Source organism: Lineus longissimus, chromosome 4 (assembly GCF_910592395.1).
Source record: "Lineus longissimus chromosome 4, tnLinLong1.2, whole genome shotgun sequence".
Lineage (NCBI taxonomy): Eukaryota > Metazoa > Nemertea > Pilidiophora > Heteronemertea > Lineidae > Lineus > Lineus longissimus.
This window is the reverse complement of record NC_088311.1, coordinates 4,306,712-4,320,164: the sequence shown is the minus strand read 5'-3', so window position 1 is coordinate 4,320,164 and position 13,453 is coordinate 4,306,712. Positions and strand designations below refer to the sequence as shown.

The window sequence follows — 13,453 nt, the reverse complement described above, 5'->3', positions numbered from 1 at the left end:
GAATCAAGTAGTTTCTGTTGATATCCAAGAATGTGTCTATGAGTCTCATAGCTTCCTCGTTTGCAACTGGTGACGGCTCCGTCATAATTTCGTTCTGGTTATACATTTTCTCATTAACTATGTCCAGAGCTTGTCGGCGAGAAGAGATTGCTTTTTAGCCGCGTTGAGTAGTTAATCTGCAACTGGCATTTAGCATATATTCATGTTGTTATATTCAGATCATTGGATGAGGTTATTTATATTCTTTTAGTATAACTATTTTTGTCATGTTTTCAACAAGTACAAAATGAAAATAAAGAACGCTTGACAAAGATCTTATATTACGAAAGGTTTATATGGATGGTAATTCATAAGAACTCATTTTCGATTTCGAGGAAAGACTTTTACCAGTGGAGAACGATGTTTTCCTGGTAGCCTTAATGCATGTGTTTTCAATGATGACGAACAAAGTGCATTGACGAGCGTTGAAGTGGTATTTCCAATGGTAAACGCAATGGTGGTTTCCAGTGTTGAGCAGAGTACATGGGTGTCAATGGCCGTCTCAGTGATGTTGGCACTGTCGTTGTTGCCAAAACTGGTTGGAGCGTATTGGTTTAAATGGTCAACCATTTTCCAATGAGCCGATGGTCGGTCCAAAGCCTCGTTTTGCAGCTAGAAGTATGTCATTTTGTGCTTGCAGATGCAAGGCGTTTCCGGTGTAAATGTCCTGGGATACATTGTCCTGGAACGAAGGGTTCTATTTTGGAGTTTCAATCTCCGAAGTACTGAGCGTCACAAGTCATTATACAATCTTATCTTAAGCAGTCACCACCGATGAAGAGGGAGGAAGACTTCCAGGATGGGGGGGGGGGGGGGGGGGCATCAAGGCTGTTACACCGGCAATTTTTTTAAAACATCTCGGGATAAATGAAATAGTACGCCATACTTGATGATTAGTTAGTTTATTTTGATATAATGATGGAATGTTACAAATAATGTCACCCGTATGAACAGATTACAGTGGAATACACAAGGCGCCATTGATATATCAATCTTCTCTATAAAATGAAATATTCACATCATGTGTTTGAGCCAAACAACGAAATGGTGTTGTCTCAGCTAAAGCTATTAGATGATGTTTTGACGGTTAACAGCAGTTCAGCTTTTGATTGGACTTGGACGGGAGTTGACGGGAGTCTAGAAAACTTAGATGATACGGTATATACAAAATGTATTGAGGATCACTACTTTAGGACAACCTGGTCGCTTTCAAGCGAAGTGTACGTCAGATACCTTGATTGGGGTAATTATCACCAACACTAGAAATATTAAATAGGCACCTACTGTGCCGCTTTTTAAATGCACCGAATCGTTAAAGTTGCCATATAATCCAGGACTGCATGACCAGACCCCCCCTCCCCACCCCATTTAGCTAATCCTCGTCGCAGCTACGACCACGTTTCCCCCTTGTTACGTTGTACATGTATAGAAATATAAGTTACAATACGTGTTAGAAAATATCTTTGGACTAGTTATCACGGAGCTTCACTGCGTGATCTTCAAGCTGATGCTGAGGGTACTGAAATGATATATACACAAAATCGGCCACACCTTGCTTTAAAATCACGCAAGGTTAATACGAGCGAGTGGTGTTTTAACTCCTCATCATACAAACAGATAATCAAATAAGAAAAGTGGATGATATTGATCGCAGCAAAACAAGACATCTTTGTTGCATGTGATCATAATCGAAGGAAATGGCTCGTTTGAGAAGTGCTTAATGAATAAACGAACGACGCATACAATTTTTCTGTGCATGATGCCATATCAAATACCAGAAAGGTAATTAAAAACTTTTGCAGTTGGCCTACTGCCTTGAACATGTGGATAATGCCCTATTTACATCATAACTTTATGATTATAGCATACAAAAATGTTCAAAAAATTACAAAGTCGTGTTGATATAAATGAACAATATCACTATTCCTTCGGTAAAATCGAGATGCTAAAAATGCTTTTTGCACATCACGATAAACATCACAAATGTTGGTTCCTGAACCAAAAATCGGCTTGGAAAACCCAATTGCCATGTAGCGCAGCTTTTTTATTCCAAGATTACTCGATATTTACACCACAATACCTTCCACAAACTTTACACCTAACTAGTGATGGCGCAAGAGAGGATTAGCAAGACCTGGGTTACGATCATGCATGACCAAGAATCTTCATTTTATGGTTCAGAGCTGGTTATGATCTTCAGCTCCGCTTTCTCCTCTCACACCAACACAATTTAACTGCAACAAGACAAGTTGACACCAACATGTCCGAACGCAGTGGGTCTCAGTTCAACCCCGACTCCACATTGATTTAAAGGCGAACTTGAGGTTCACCACAGACCCAAGAAACTTCTTCCCCTAATGACAACAGCTATCCACAAACAGGTCTGTTCGACGTATCCCAATTCGATGTGAGGGTTAATCGCCGCACAAAAGCAGAGAACGGTGGCGTGACCAGTTACCTGGGACTATCAATGATTTCTCCAACTTTGCCAAAAACACAGATTGTGCAGAGGGGAAAGGATCGCAATCTTTTTGATCAGATTTAATCTTTTTGATCAGTATCTAGCTTTTCTTTGAGAATCGTGAAAACATTCCTTTGCTCTTAGAGTTACTGTCTTTAGATTCCTGTTTTGAATCTTTTCTCTCTTCAGGGCGCCTTTGAGGTTCTCCCGAGGGACGCCTTTGTGGGTCTCCCGAGGGACGCCTTTGAGGGTCTCCCGAAGGTCGCCTATGTTCTTCCGATGAACGTTTTTTGTCATCAGAAGGGTGCCTCTGAGGCTGTGGTTGACTACGGCTGTTGGTCGAAGAAGCAGATGAAGCAGGTGAGTGAGATGAATCGGTCATATGCGAGATCATGTAGTTGTATATATTAGCCATGTTCTTCTCGGAATTCTTTTTCTCCTTGGCGTACAGCGCGAATAAGTAGTTTCCAGGCTTAGTCAAAGTGATGGTGAAGCGTGCCACTTTTTTCTCCTCATTGACATGAATGCTGACATTCTCGTGATGGTCTTCATCTTGTTCTCTGAGCAAATGATAAGCAAGAAGGACAGGGAACTTAAAGGAAATCTCCACAACTAAAGGATCCTTGGTGGTAGTGCGGATTCTTGGTTCAGGGTGTGAAGTCGCCTTGAGCCCAAGGATTGCAAAGGCTGCCATCGGCCCCCACTTGTCCTTGGTCATCTTGCTCGGGCTTGGTGCCTCAGGGGTTGGTAGAGCTGATGGGTTGTCCACATGCGAGCAGTTAATCAAGTACTTACACGCGTGTGCTAGGGTGACGTTTTCATCAGTAGCACCTTCGGGCCTGGCAAAGATGTCAAGGCCATACTGACCAGGTTGTGGAGGTTTGACTTTGATTGTCAAAACATCCTCAGCAGCTTCTAATTCAACAAAATCATCAAGCAAATGTTCGTTGATGCCATTACAGTGGAGCTTGGCCAGGAACTGTAAAGGACGGGTTACACCAAGTTTGATCTCCATCTCGTTATCTTCATTCACAACGCCAGTTTCGTGTGTCAATGGTTGAAGCTCAAAATGGCGGATTGCTTTCAGTGGACCCCATTCACCAGTGGCACAATTAGGTAATGGATGCATCTTGCCTACCATCTTTCGACAAATCAGGCGGAATTTGCAGGCGCACTTGAGGCGGAAGGGCATCATAGGGGCATTAGGATCATCACTGATTCGGTTAGTATCATCGATTTTGTTTGCAAAAACCTCTAAGAAATAGTCACCGGTTGTCGGAAGATGGATACTAAATACTATGTGGTTATCAACGGTGGTTTGGTAGACGAATCGCTCCAGTTTGGTTCCTTTGTATTCCTTGAGTTCCCGCCTGTGTTCGTCTGCGAATCTGAGCTGGTAGTGGAACACAATATCTTTGACTAGATCAGGTGTGATGCGGATCTTCAGCTGGGTGCCTCCCTTCTCGTCGGCGAACACCACAGCTTTGGTGCCCGTCTCCAGCTGCATGCGATAGTGAAAGAATATGGATCTGGAATGAAAAACGCGGAAGGTCATTATCACAAGCATGTCCCATAATGGATCAGTTGAACCAAAGTCATGCCCGAAACCACAGGAAGGATAAATTTACAAGGCAGATCAAGTTGTGTTCCAATCTGACCTCGCTACACACGCAGCAGATTGCAGCAGATGCACTCAGAAAGGACACCAGGCCAAATGTTGTCAACCGAAAACTGCTGCATAGAATTTAACAAGCAACAGCAAAAGGGATGGAGAGCGCAAACACCATGTGTGTAGGGCCGCTGTTTCAACAGAGAATACTTGAGAAGAAGGTAGATGTATTTGGATCCAAGTCTAAATTTTGAAGTTGACATGGATATTTGAACATACCTCACAAATGGTAGAGCCTCGAACTGCTCCTTTGATATAGGTTTCTCGAGACATTGCCATTCGGATTCAAAAGGCCAGAATTCGAGAATGAAATCACAGGGGTCAGTCAAGAAGTAGTGCTCGTCGTATTGGTAGCGGATCTTGTCGCTCTTTTTCTTGGAACGCTGGGCGGGCTGGTTGGAATCCTTGTTTAGGACGAGATGCCTGCAATTGCAAAGGGGGAACAGTAACTGTGGGTACTGATGAACATATCGAACCCCAACGAATTTCACCAAACAAATCATACTTTGCACAAAGATAAGAATATAAAGATTTTACTCGGACGTGTTTCATAGATTAAAGGAGCAGATCTATTTAAAGAAAAATTGTTCCCAAAACAATTAACGCCAAAACAAATAAACACTTCGATTGTGGATAAAGAGTCTAAATAAGTCTAAAGCAATGTACCTTGCACCCCAGTTACACTGCACCATCCTCCAGTCTCCATCAACGTTGACAGCGTTCCAAGTATTCAAGAAGGTGTTCTCCCGAATCTTCATCCCTGGCTCATACCCAACGCTCTTGGAATGACCTTTAACCTCCACACAGTGAAGACCAGCATAACTGGAAACGAAAATTTTAAGTTAAATATTGTCAACGTAGAGCTATATATATTGATCACCTCATGCATGATACATCATCATTGTTGGATACATTGTCGGAATTTTAGGCCAATAATATGTTTGTATCATTACGTTGCCGTTTAGGTTCTTTGGACGTTCCCTCTCGATCAGGTTATCAAACAAGGGACTTTTTTATTTAGACATTTACCTGCACAGTCGCATGAAGAGCACATGATATGTCTCTGTTCCAAACTTGATACCACGCATAAGGCCGAGTGGCGTATCCTGCTGCTCTCCCTTAGAATCGAAGTCCATCATATTCAAGTCTTTCACGGTAATCCAACGGAATATTGCCCTGAAAAGTAAAGAAGCCGTCTAGTATGTTGTCACATGTAAAAAAATACACAGCATCGATAAATCATCATAAGTTATTGTATAATTATTTCGACCACGGGCAGAGGGATGGGTAGCTGAGACTGAAACCTTCGCCAACAAGATCACTGAGTTTACACCAGTCGCTAAATTATAACAACGCCCAAGATTAAAAGACCTTCAATATGTTCGAAGAACGCTAATATATAGAGCAACCACTTTCATATCAATACGCAAGGCAGCATTCGGAATTGCTGGTTTTACACTTTCGGGTTTCCTTTTACTTCAGTATGAGTACTCTCTGCGTTTTCTAAGGGGACGGTCAACTGTTATTAAACAAGGAAGAGAAATTTGGTAATACAATACTACTTTTGAGCAATGATCATGAAATGACCTGTCAGGATAGCAAAACAAAGACATGAGCATGGATCGCACAATGAAATTCCCGACTTACCTCACTTTCTCAAGGTCGCTTGTACAGTTTTCTGTCAGTTGATCTACGAGTTCGGTGAATGTTTGTTGTTCATTCTCAGCAATCTGTAAGCCAAGGAATGGAAAATTGACAAGGACGGAGAGTAAATTTATGTTCTCCACAAGGACACGTGAAGCAACGCCAAACAAAGCAGAATTCCATGAACACACATGAACCAAGGGAAAAATTGTTGACAACTGTAGATGTTGGTGAATATTTTTTTGGGCGCCTGTGATAAACTGCAGTTAAACATCCCGCAGTTGAGTCAATCTCGCCGATGATTTTAAGGTAACTCTTCCCGCACCCTAAATGTATATAGCTTCTCCACATGAGCGTTCACGTAAGGGTGGAAGCGAATTGTCTGGCATAGTTTCTTTTGAAGTGCTACACTTCACAAAGGTTCCTTGAGGCCATGGATGGGCCATCGAAGATCATTTTGCGACAATCTACACGAGCAATATAAGACGGACTAAAGAGCTCAGTTTGCAATACTGTCAAAGGAAGCATTATAAATTTTTTTTAAAAAAATGTTTACTTCATATATGCCTATTGCGTAGGATACAGCTGTCACAGAATATTCCCTTGGTTTACAATTGCATAAACATGATAAATATGGTTGGCCGGCGGATTGAGTTGGATGAAAAAGAATGAATGCAGAACTAACAGCTAACACATTGACTGAAATATGAAATATTGAATCCATCTATAACTTCGCTAGAAGTCTTCTCATACCTTCATTTCCTGGTCATGCAATATCTGAAATAATTGAACTCGGTTATCACTTTGTTAAACATCAACCCCGATGACTTACCGAATATCATAAATGTTAATGGGGCACTGTTTAAGTTTAATTCGATTGCGTATTCCTTATCCGTTTATATGCCAGTTCGAATATTGTTTAAAATCTTAAGTTTCATTAGGTTGCTACACATCATCTCAATTTGAGAGAGGTTTTCTGTTTAATTCTCGCAATGCAAATTCTTAGGAACTTTGACTTACATTAAAAACTCGTTCGTCCAACTCTTCAAACACTGCAGGATCAGCATACAACTCCCTCTTGCTGCAACTTGGAGGTTTCGGGGTCGGAGCCACGGTTTCGTCGTCATCGGTGACCGGCATAAAGATGTTGGTACCATTCTGCTGGTGCTTCTTTGGTGTGACTACAGGGGGCGCTTCTTTGGTGATGTCACCGTCAACCTTTGAGAGATGATTCGTATCAGCGACTGGCGAGTAGGGTGTTTAGTGTTGAAGAGGTAGACATAGAGTAGCCACGACCGCCAGCAAACCTTTTTGTTGGTCGCAGCATTGCTAATTTTATATGATCTTCACTCTACAAAATCAAGTAGGCTCAAGAGGGCATGGGAAAATAAGGTTTTATTTTCTGCATGCAGCAGCACATTTCTAGTATTTTCATGTCAAGTTTAGTTTGAAGTCATCTAATCAGTGCAAACATATTGTTGACTTTCAAAGTCAAGTGGAAACAACTGAGCGCTTAATTCAACATAACCGCAACACTTGTGCCGATACAATTGTGTCTATTTTCATATTTTCTATAATTACCTGATCAGCTGGGACCTCCTTCTCCAATTCTTTCTCGAGCTCCTTCTGCAATTCCTTCTGCTTTGCCGCCACCAGACCCAACATCTGCTTGCTCTGTTTTTTCACCATGGTTGAGGTCGCCTGCTGCTCCATTTCTATCAGTTTTAAGGTCGCGTATTCTCGCTTCTTCGTCTTCTTCAAGGTCATTGTCTTCTCGAGGTCTTCCTTCTCTTTTTGAAATTGTATAGTCATGTACTGTAAAAACGAAAATGGCTGTCATGTTGGAAATCTAATGTAAGAGCTGACGAAATGTTTCGCCAGCCCGAACCGGTGTAATAGGACAAATTGTACTGGGATAGAGTGTCCTGGGGGACAAGGGATTCTATTATGCCTGAAATATTTTAAGTCCCGTAATTAGGGCAGTGTACTGACTAAAGGAAATATTCAAAATCGAAAGTGTCACATATATTTTGAAACACGTAGTGCCATCATAGTGTATTTGCATTAACAGCTATGTTAACAAACTTGTGTGGGATGGAGGGCCTCTTCAGACTCTACAAATAGCTTTTCACATCAATGATTTCATTTCAACATACTGTGTACACTTTTGTGCCTGATGCAACACGGGTAATTTTAAAAGTTAAACAACGGCAACAGTTGACGTCCTTGACTTGTTTCATCGTTTGAAGAAGTGTTGAAACAAAGAAGCTGGATTTGAACGGTTACAAGTGTCGAGTAAATGAATTCGCGCAGGACTTCATGACAACACAAACCTTCGTACTTAGGGTTCGGAAACCTGTTAGCCAATTTACTTCTCAAAACGAAAAACGACTCAGTCGTCAACCCATGGTTTACCTTCTTGTCGTCCGATGACTTCTTGGTTTTCTTCTTCGAGATTTCCTTGTCGAACTTCTTCGTTAGTTCCTTTAGCTTGACTTCCCATTCTTCATCAACCTCCTTGTCTACCTTCTTCGTTTCTTCGGTCCTCTCCTCCTGAAACTCCAGGAAGAGTTTATCCTCCTCGAGCCGATGCTTCGCTTCTAGTTGTTTTTGAGCGGTGACAAGAATCTCTTTTTTCTTTTGCTGGAAGTGGAAAGATTATACTGAGTTGGGCTAAACTGTGATATGACATTTGCTCGCCTGTTCCTGATTCACTATTTCTGAAAGTAACTTCATATGATAACCATCATTAACACCACGATTAAGTAATGCCAGTTGCGCCCCCCCCCCCAAGCCCGACTTGAAAGGAGGATACTATGGATCATACACGTAACGTAAATATACGGTCTTATCGTGTGAATATCGTAGCACACAACTTTTTCATATTTGCGGAGTACATCGGCCTGTTTGCTTGTATCATAACCGGCTCTCATTGATTTGTTTGCTAAACAATGCATTAATGCTCTCCGAACATGTCTAATTGAAAAGCCAATAGCTTGAGGACCATTTGGCATACCCTCACCAAAGTTGGAAGTTTATAAGCACTGAGAAGACGAAAATGGTTTCAGTACCGACAGCAACAATTGATGTCTTAATTGAGTTATCAATTTTGAGCTTTGTTATTTCTTCGTTGGTATTTCTTATGAACCATACTCAAAGAAATGCACACCGGGGTTGCCCACATGTTGGTTCCACAAAATTCGTGTTCAGACATGGTACATCGGAAGGCACCATAGCCAAAGTGTTCGAACAAATAATGAAAATGTCAGAATAGTAAAGCAAATAGTTCTTGTTGCTACAAATCGACTGGGCATATTTGAGTTACGTAGGGATAGAATGTTTCAATGCTCCATGTACATGATATAAAGTTACTGTCGCCCATGGCCAGAGAAGGAATGGTGAATAATTACTTGCAGTACGCCAATACCCATCTTGCCTGCAGGGTGATTTTTAAAATATTTAATCTGGCTTCCTATTGCCGGACAAATACAAGACATGTTGGTGTTCTATTTCTTTAGTGACTGTGTACACGCATGGCATTCCGACGAGTAACTACATGTAGTTTGAAAGCCCGTTGGTACAGAAAAGACTTGGTGGTGATTGATTATAGAGCTTCAAACAAGGGCGACTCGTGCCCCAACATTGGTCTGATGTCAGGGTGTGTGAGGAATTTAGCACAGTCCGTTTTGAAAATCTAAAAAAACACCAGACATCCTCAACGCCCTAAATGTCAAAGTATTGCCCAGAGGACACACTGATGGACAAGGCCCCCTGGTTAATGTTCTGATTACTTTATTTTCGAAGAGGCCTTTTTTTAAATCACGGACTCCGTGATCACAGGTATAGAATTTCTGTGGCAAAATGGACCGTATTGATTAACTGGCCCTTGATTCTGAAGTTTTCATTTCATCGCTTTGGAGTTCTCGTGAGAAAAGAAACGCATAAACATAGCATGCATATTTCAGGTTTATGGTGCTGAATTTTTTTTGCTTTCGACTCGCTTTTAATGGGTCAAGTATTTAATCAGCATGTATCGTCAGGGGGTAGTTTTTTGTTCCTGTATGCCACCATTCGACACAGGCATCACACAACCATTTTGGAATGGGTACTAAGAGGGGGATATAAGCCTATATAGAATAAAGTAGGGTCTGGTAATCTAAGCCAAGTTGAAAGGCTATATTATGGCATATTACTGAATTCTATGTATGTAAAATCACTTTTAGCTCCATATAAAACTCGTGAGTATTGGTATGGTTCCATGTAAGATTACAGAGTGTTCAAAACACAATCATTTTTGAATAACCAGAATATATGGAAAACCTGTGGTATATAAATGTTATTTGTACAGTACATGTATGCCATGATTAAGTGCAGGCAAACTGTTCCATGACAGTATGACAGTATAGAATCTATAGTAACACCTGGCATGGTACGAGCCGACTGGAGCTGTCTATCTCATAATTCAACTACATTCTATAATAACATCTATCAATCTTCGTTAAAACCATTCGACTATCATTAAGGATATCAATCTGGTAGTGAGTTTGTACGCACTGTATATGCATGTATCTGCCAACCATCGCAAAAACAATAGAAATTCAATAAAAATTCTGCACACATCAACTTCATCGTCTTCACTATAGGCCATACCAGTGTTATTACATATTAACGGTATTTTATTGATCTTGGACTCTGGTACCTGTGGTTGATTTACTCTTGCCCTTAACACACGCAGCACTGGCTGGTTGTCGACCTTTATAACCATCTTGATCATGCAAGTCCACTACTGCATGTTTAGCATGTTAAGCACTAATAGCAGCATAAAGTTGTTGCATAGAGTATATTAGCAGTGTCTACTGCAATGCACTGGTACAATTCATTTAATGACGAAGTCCTTTGTATTTGTAACCCAAGGTATGACCAACAAACAATTTTGATTCACCCGTGGTGAAATATATAATAGCAAAATTCAGATTTTTATTCGATTACGGGAACGAGGTGATTTCTATCATTTTGTTGACGTCATCACGTCAAGTTGATCCTTTTGTATAAGCATTTCAAGGCACAGTTAAAGGTATAATGTTTGATTGCATTTCTAACAACTGGCAACACTGTATATGCGTCACCTCGTGTTCGTATCAAAATCTGAACCCCTCTAATATTTTCCTGGTAACCTTTACTGAGACACGGAATTAAATCTTTGAAACGAAATACATGCAAGTTATAACCAGCAAAGAAGACTTCTTCATACTGCTGCACGGATGTAGATACTGTCAGGGTGCAGCTTTGACACCTGCATTGGTATTGTGTTTGGAGCCAGATGCGTTTAATGACGACCTGCCCTGGGACGATCAATATACAAGCATCGTTAAACTCATTATCAGGTGATCAGACGCCAAATGATTGTAGGCCTACTATAACCTACACCGAAATGAGTTATGAACCAGTGTGACCCAGACGATTCTTTTATGTTTCATCTTACAGAAATAACGTTGTGTAGCTCTGAAGAATGCAATCAGATGATATGGAATCTGGTAACCGTTCGATTACGATTTGCATTTATTTGTAATTAGGGCGGTTTCGCAGCCCCTACGTGTGGGAAGTCTGATTAGCCAATATAACTGAATTAAAAGAAAACTGCGGGGAAAGTAGACAACAGAATATTGTCCTATTTGGATAGGGGTAAATTGAAAAGAACAAAAGATATATGTCCAACATGTAAGGCAGTATCAAACTTTAAAAAAATGGATCTTTTTTGTCTTCTTTATTTGCAAAGTTTGTTCTCTTATGTCAACCTTTACAATTAGAGCATTCACGTGTCAGGGCACAGTCTGACCAATGTGGCTAGGCCTGTTCCTGGTTCCTGGTTCCTGCAAAGTCACTATATTTTCTAATTACAGTGCCAGTGGTCTTTCTTTGGTGTAGGCCTTTGTCATGAAGCCTTACCAAACCATAACCGAGTGGAGTTATTGACCCGTGGGGGGGGGGGGGGGGGGAGTAGAAGAGACCGGTAACATACGATAACGTCAACATACAAATCTGTAGAAACGCGTGAGGACAATGACACATCATCCTTCGCAAATTGTATCCTTTGGCAGTAGACTTACCGCGTAAACTGGAAAGTGATGTTTCTCGACGGCTTGCCGTTGGACTCGTGAGAGCTGTTGCGCCCGTAACGCCCCTTGTATCTGTACATCTTCTTGGTTACCGTACATTCCTGGTTCGGAATAAAAATGCTTGCCCGGTTGCAACTTTGGGGCATTTAGAGCTCTCCGTATCGTCATTGCATCAGTATCATAAGCAGCCCCTCTCCCGGGGTCTGTTCCACGTATTTGTTCGTTGTGGAACTTTTTGCTCTCCCTTACCCTGAACTGCGACCCAACCCCGTGTTTGATACCCATGGCCTCATAATCTACGTGCGACCCGTGTGAATTAGGCGCATGGGAGGAGCAGTAAATTTCCTTGTCGTCAGCTGAACTGCTGTCAGTGTAGAAAGTTTTGACAGTGAGTTGCCGTCCGCAGGTTGAACATTTGAAGCAGCCCCTGTGCCACAGCATCCCGTTTATAGGCCCTATTTTCTCCACATGGTACACACTTTCTTTACACCTATAACACTTTTCAATCGTAGTACCAGGGTCGAAAAACACTGGCACAACCGGACTTTCGACTTGTCCGGAGTTGGGTGGGTAATAATAATCCTCCATGGTCGCCATATTTGTGGGGAATGCCGAAGGTCCGTAAATTCCAAACGTCACAGGTGGTCAAATTGAAATTTGGAAATTTTACATTAAACACACATTACAGTTCCACTGATAAAGACACAGAATTTGGCCACGATATCTCCCTCTTGGACTTGATGCGGTATGCCCATGTCATGAAAACTAGTCTTAAGAATTATCTGTGTAAGTGAAGGGTAATTTCGCCCAAACGCAGTCCAAGCTCGTGACGAGTCTCGCTCGAGCACGGTCAATTCTATTCCCTGTTAGTGTTACGTGTTTCTATACAAGCCCACGACCCTATACACTGCGCCTATTCAAGCACAAAAGAACCTTCCAGTGTGGTATTGAATTTTGTAATCCCAACAAACCGAACAATTCCTTCATGGTATGAATGCGTCCAACACGTTGAATGCCATCAGCATGAATAATAATGCTTTCAGGGGAAGTGGGAATCATAATTGCCGACAGGGACAATATGAGGCGCCTTTGCATGTGCCAAGTGACAGACCCACTCAGGCTTTTCGGCGTGGTTGCCTCAGTTCAGTGCATAATGACAGACGCACTTGGGCTTTTCGCCGTGGTTGCCTCAGTTCAGTGCAATATAATGACAGACGCACTTGGGCTTTTCGAAGTGGTTGCCTTAGTTCAGTGCATAATGACAGACGCACTGGGGCTTTTCGCCGTGGTTGCCTTAGTTCAGTGCATAATGACAGACGCACTTCGGCTTTTCGCATTGGTTGCCTTAGGTCAGTGCATGAGAGTCGCACTTGGGCTTTTCGCCGCGGTTGCCTTAGGTCAGTGCATAATGACAGACGCAATTGGGCTTTTCGCCTTGGTTGCCTTAGTTCAGTGCATATTGACAGACGCACTTGGGCTTTTCGCCTTGGTTGCCTTAGTTCAGTGCATAATGACAGGCGCACT

At 41.8% G+C, this 13,453-nt stretch overlaps 1 protein-coding gene across 1 annotated transcript; it reads right to left on the bottom strand.

Moving 5' to 3' along the window:
• Positions 1–925: 925 nt before the first annotated feature.
• Positions 926–12,942, bottom strand: LOC135486442 (hillarin-like). The gene is made up of 9 exons (XM_064769227.1): positions 11,921–12,942; positions 8,229–8,456; positions 7,395–7,628; positions 6,834–7,031; positions 5,817–5,899; positions 5,199–5,345; positions 4,836–4,991; positions 4,389–4,592; positions 926–4,029 (listed from the first exon to the last, which is right to left on the bottom strand). Exons 1-9 carry the CDS (start codon positions 12,524–12,526, stop codon positions 2,601–2,603), a joined length of 3,285 nt encoding a protein of 1,094 aa, XP_064625297.1. The 5' UTR covers positions 12,527–12,942; the 3' UTR covers positions 926–2,600.
• Positions 12,943–13,453: the final 511 nt, after the last annotated feature.

Bases quoted from the DNA above. Each gene is read 5' to 3' on its own strand.
- LOC135486442 (XM_064769227.1), bottom strand. From the start codon at position 12,526: ATGGCGACCATGGAGGATTATTATTACCCACCCAACTCCGGACAAGTC. The intron at 7,629-8,228 runs GTAAACCATGGG...TCGTTTTTACAG, and splicing joins AGTCATCGGACGACAAGAAG to TACATGACTATACAATTTCA. The intron at 5,346-5,816 runs GTAAGTCGGGAA...TTTACTTTTCAG, and splicing joins AGCGACCTTGAGAAAGTGAG to GGCAATATTCCGTTGGATTA.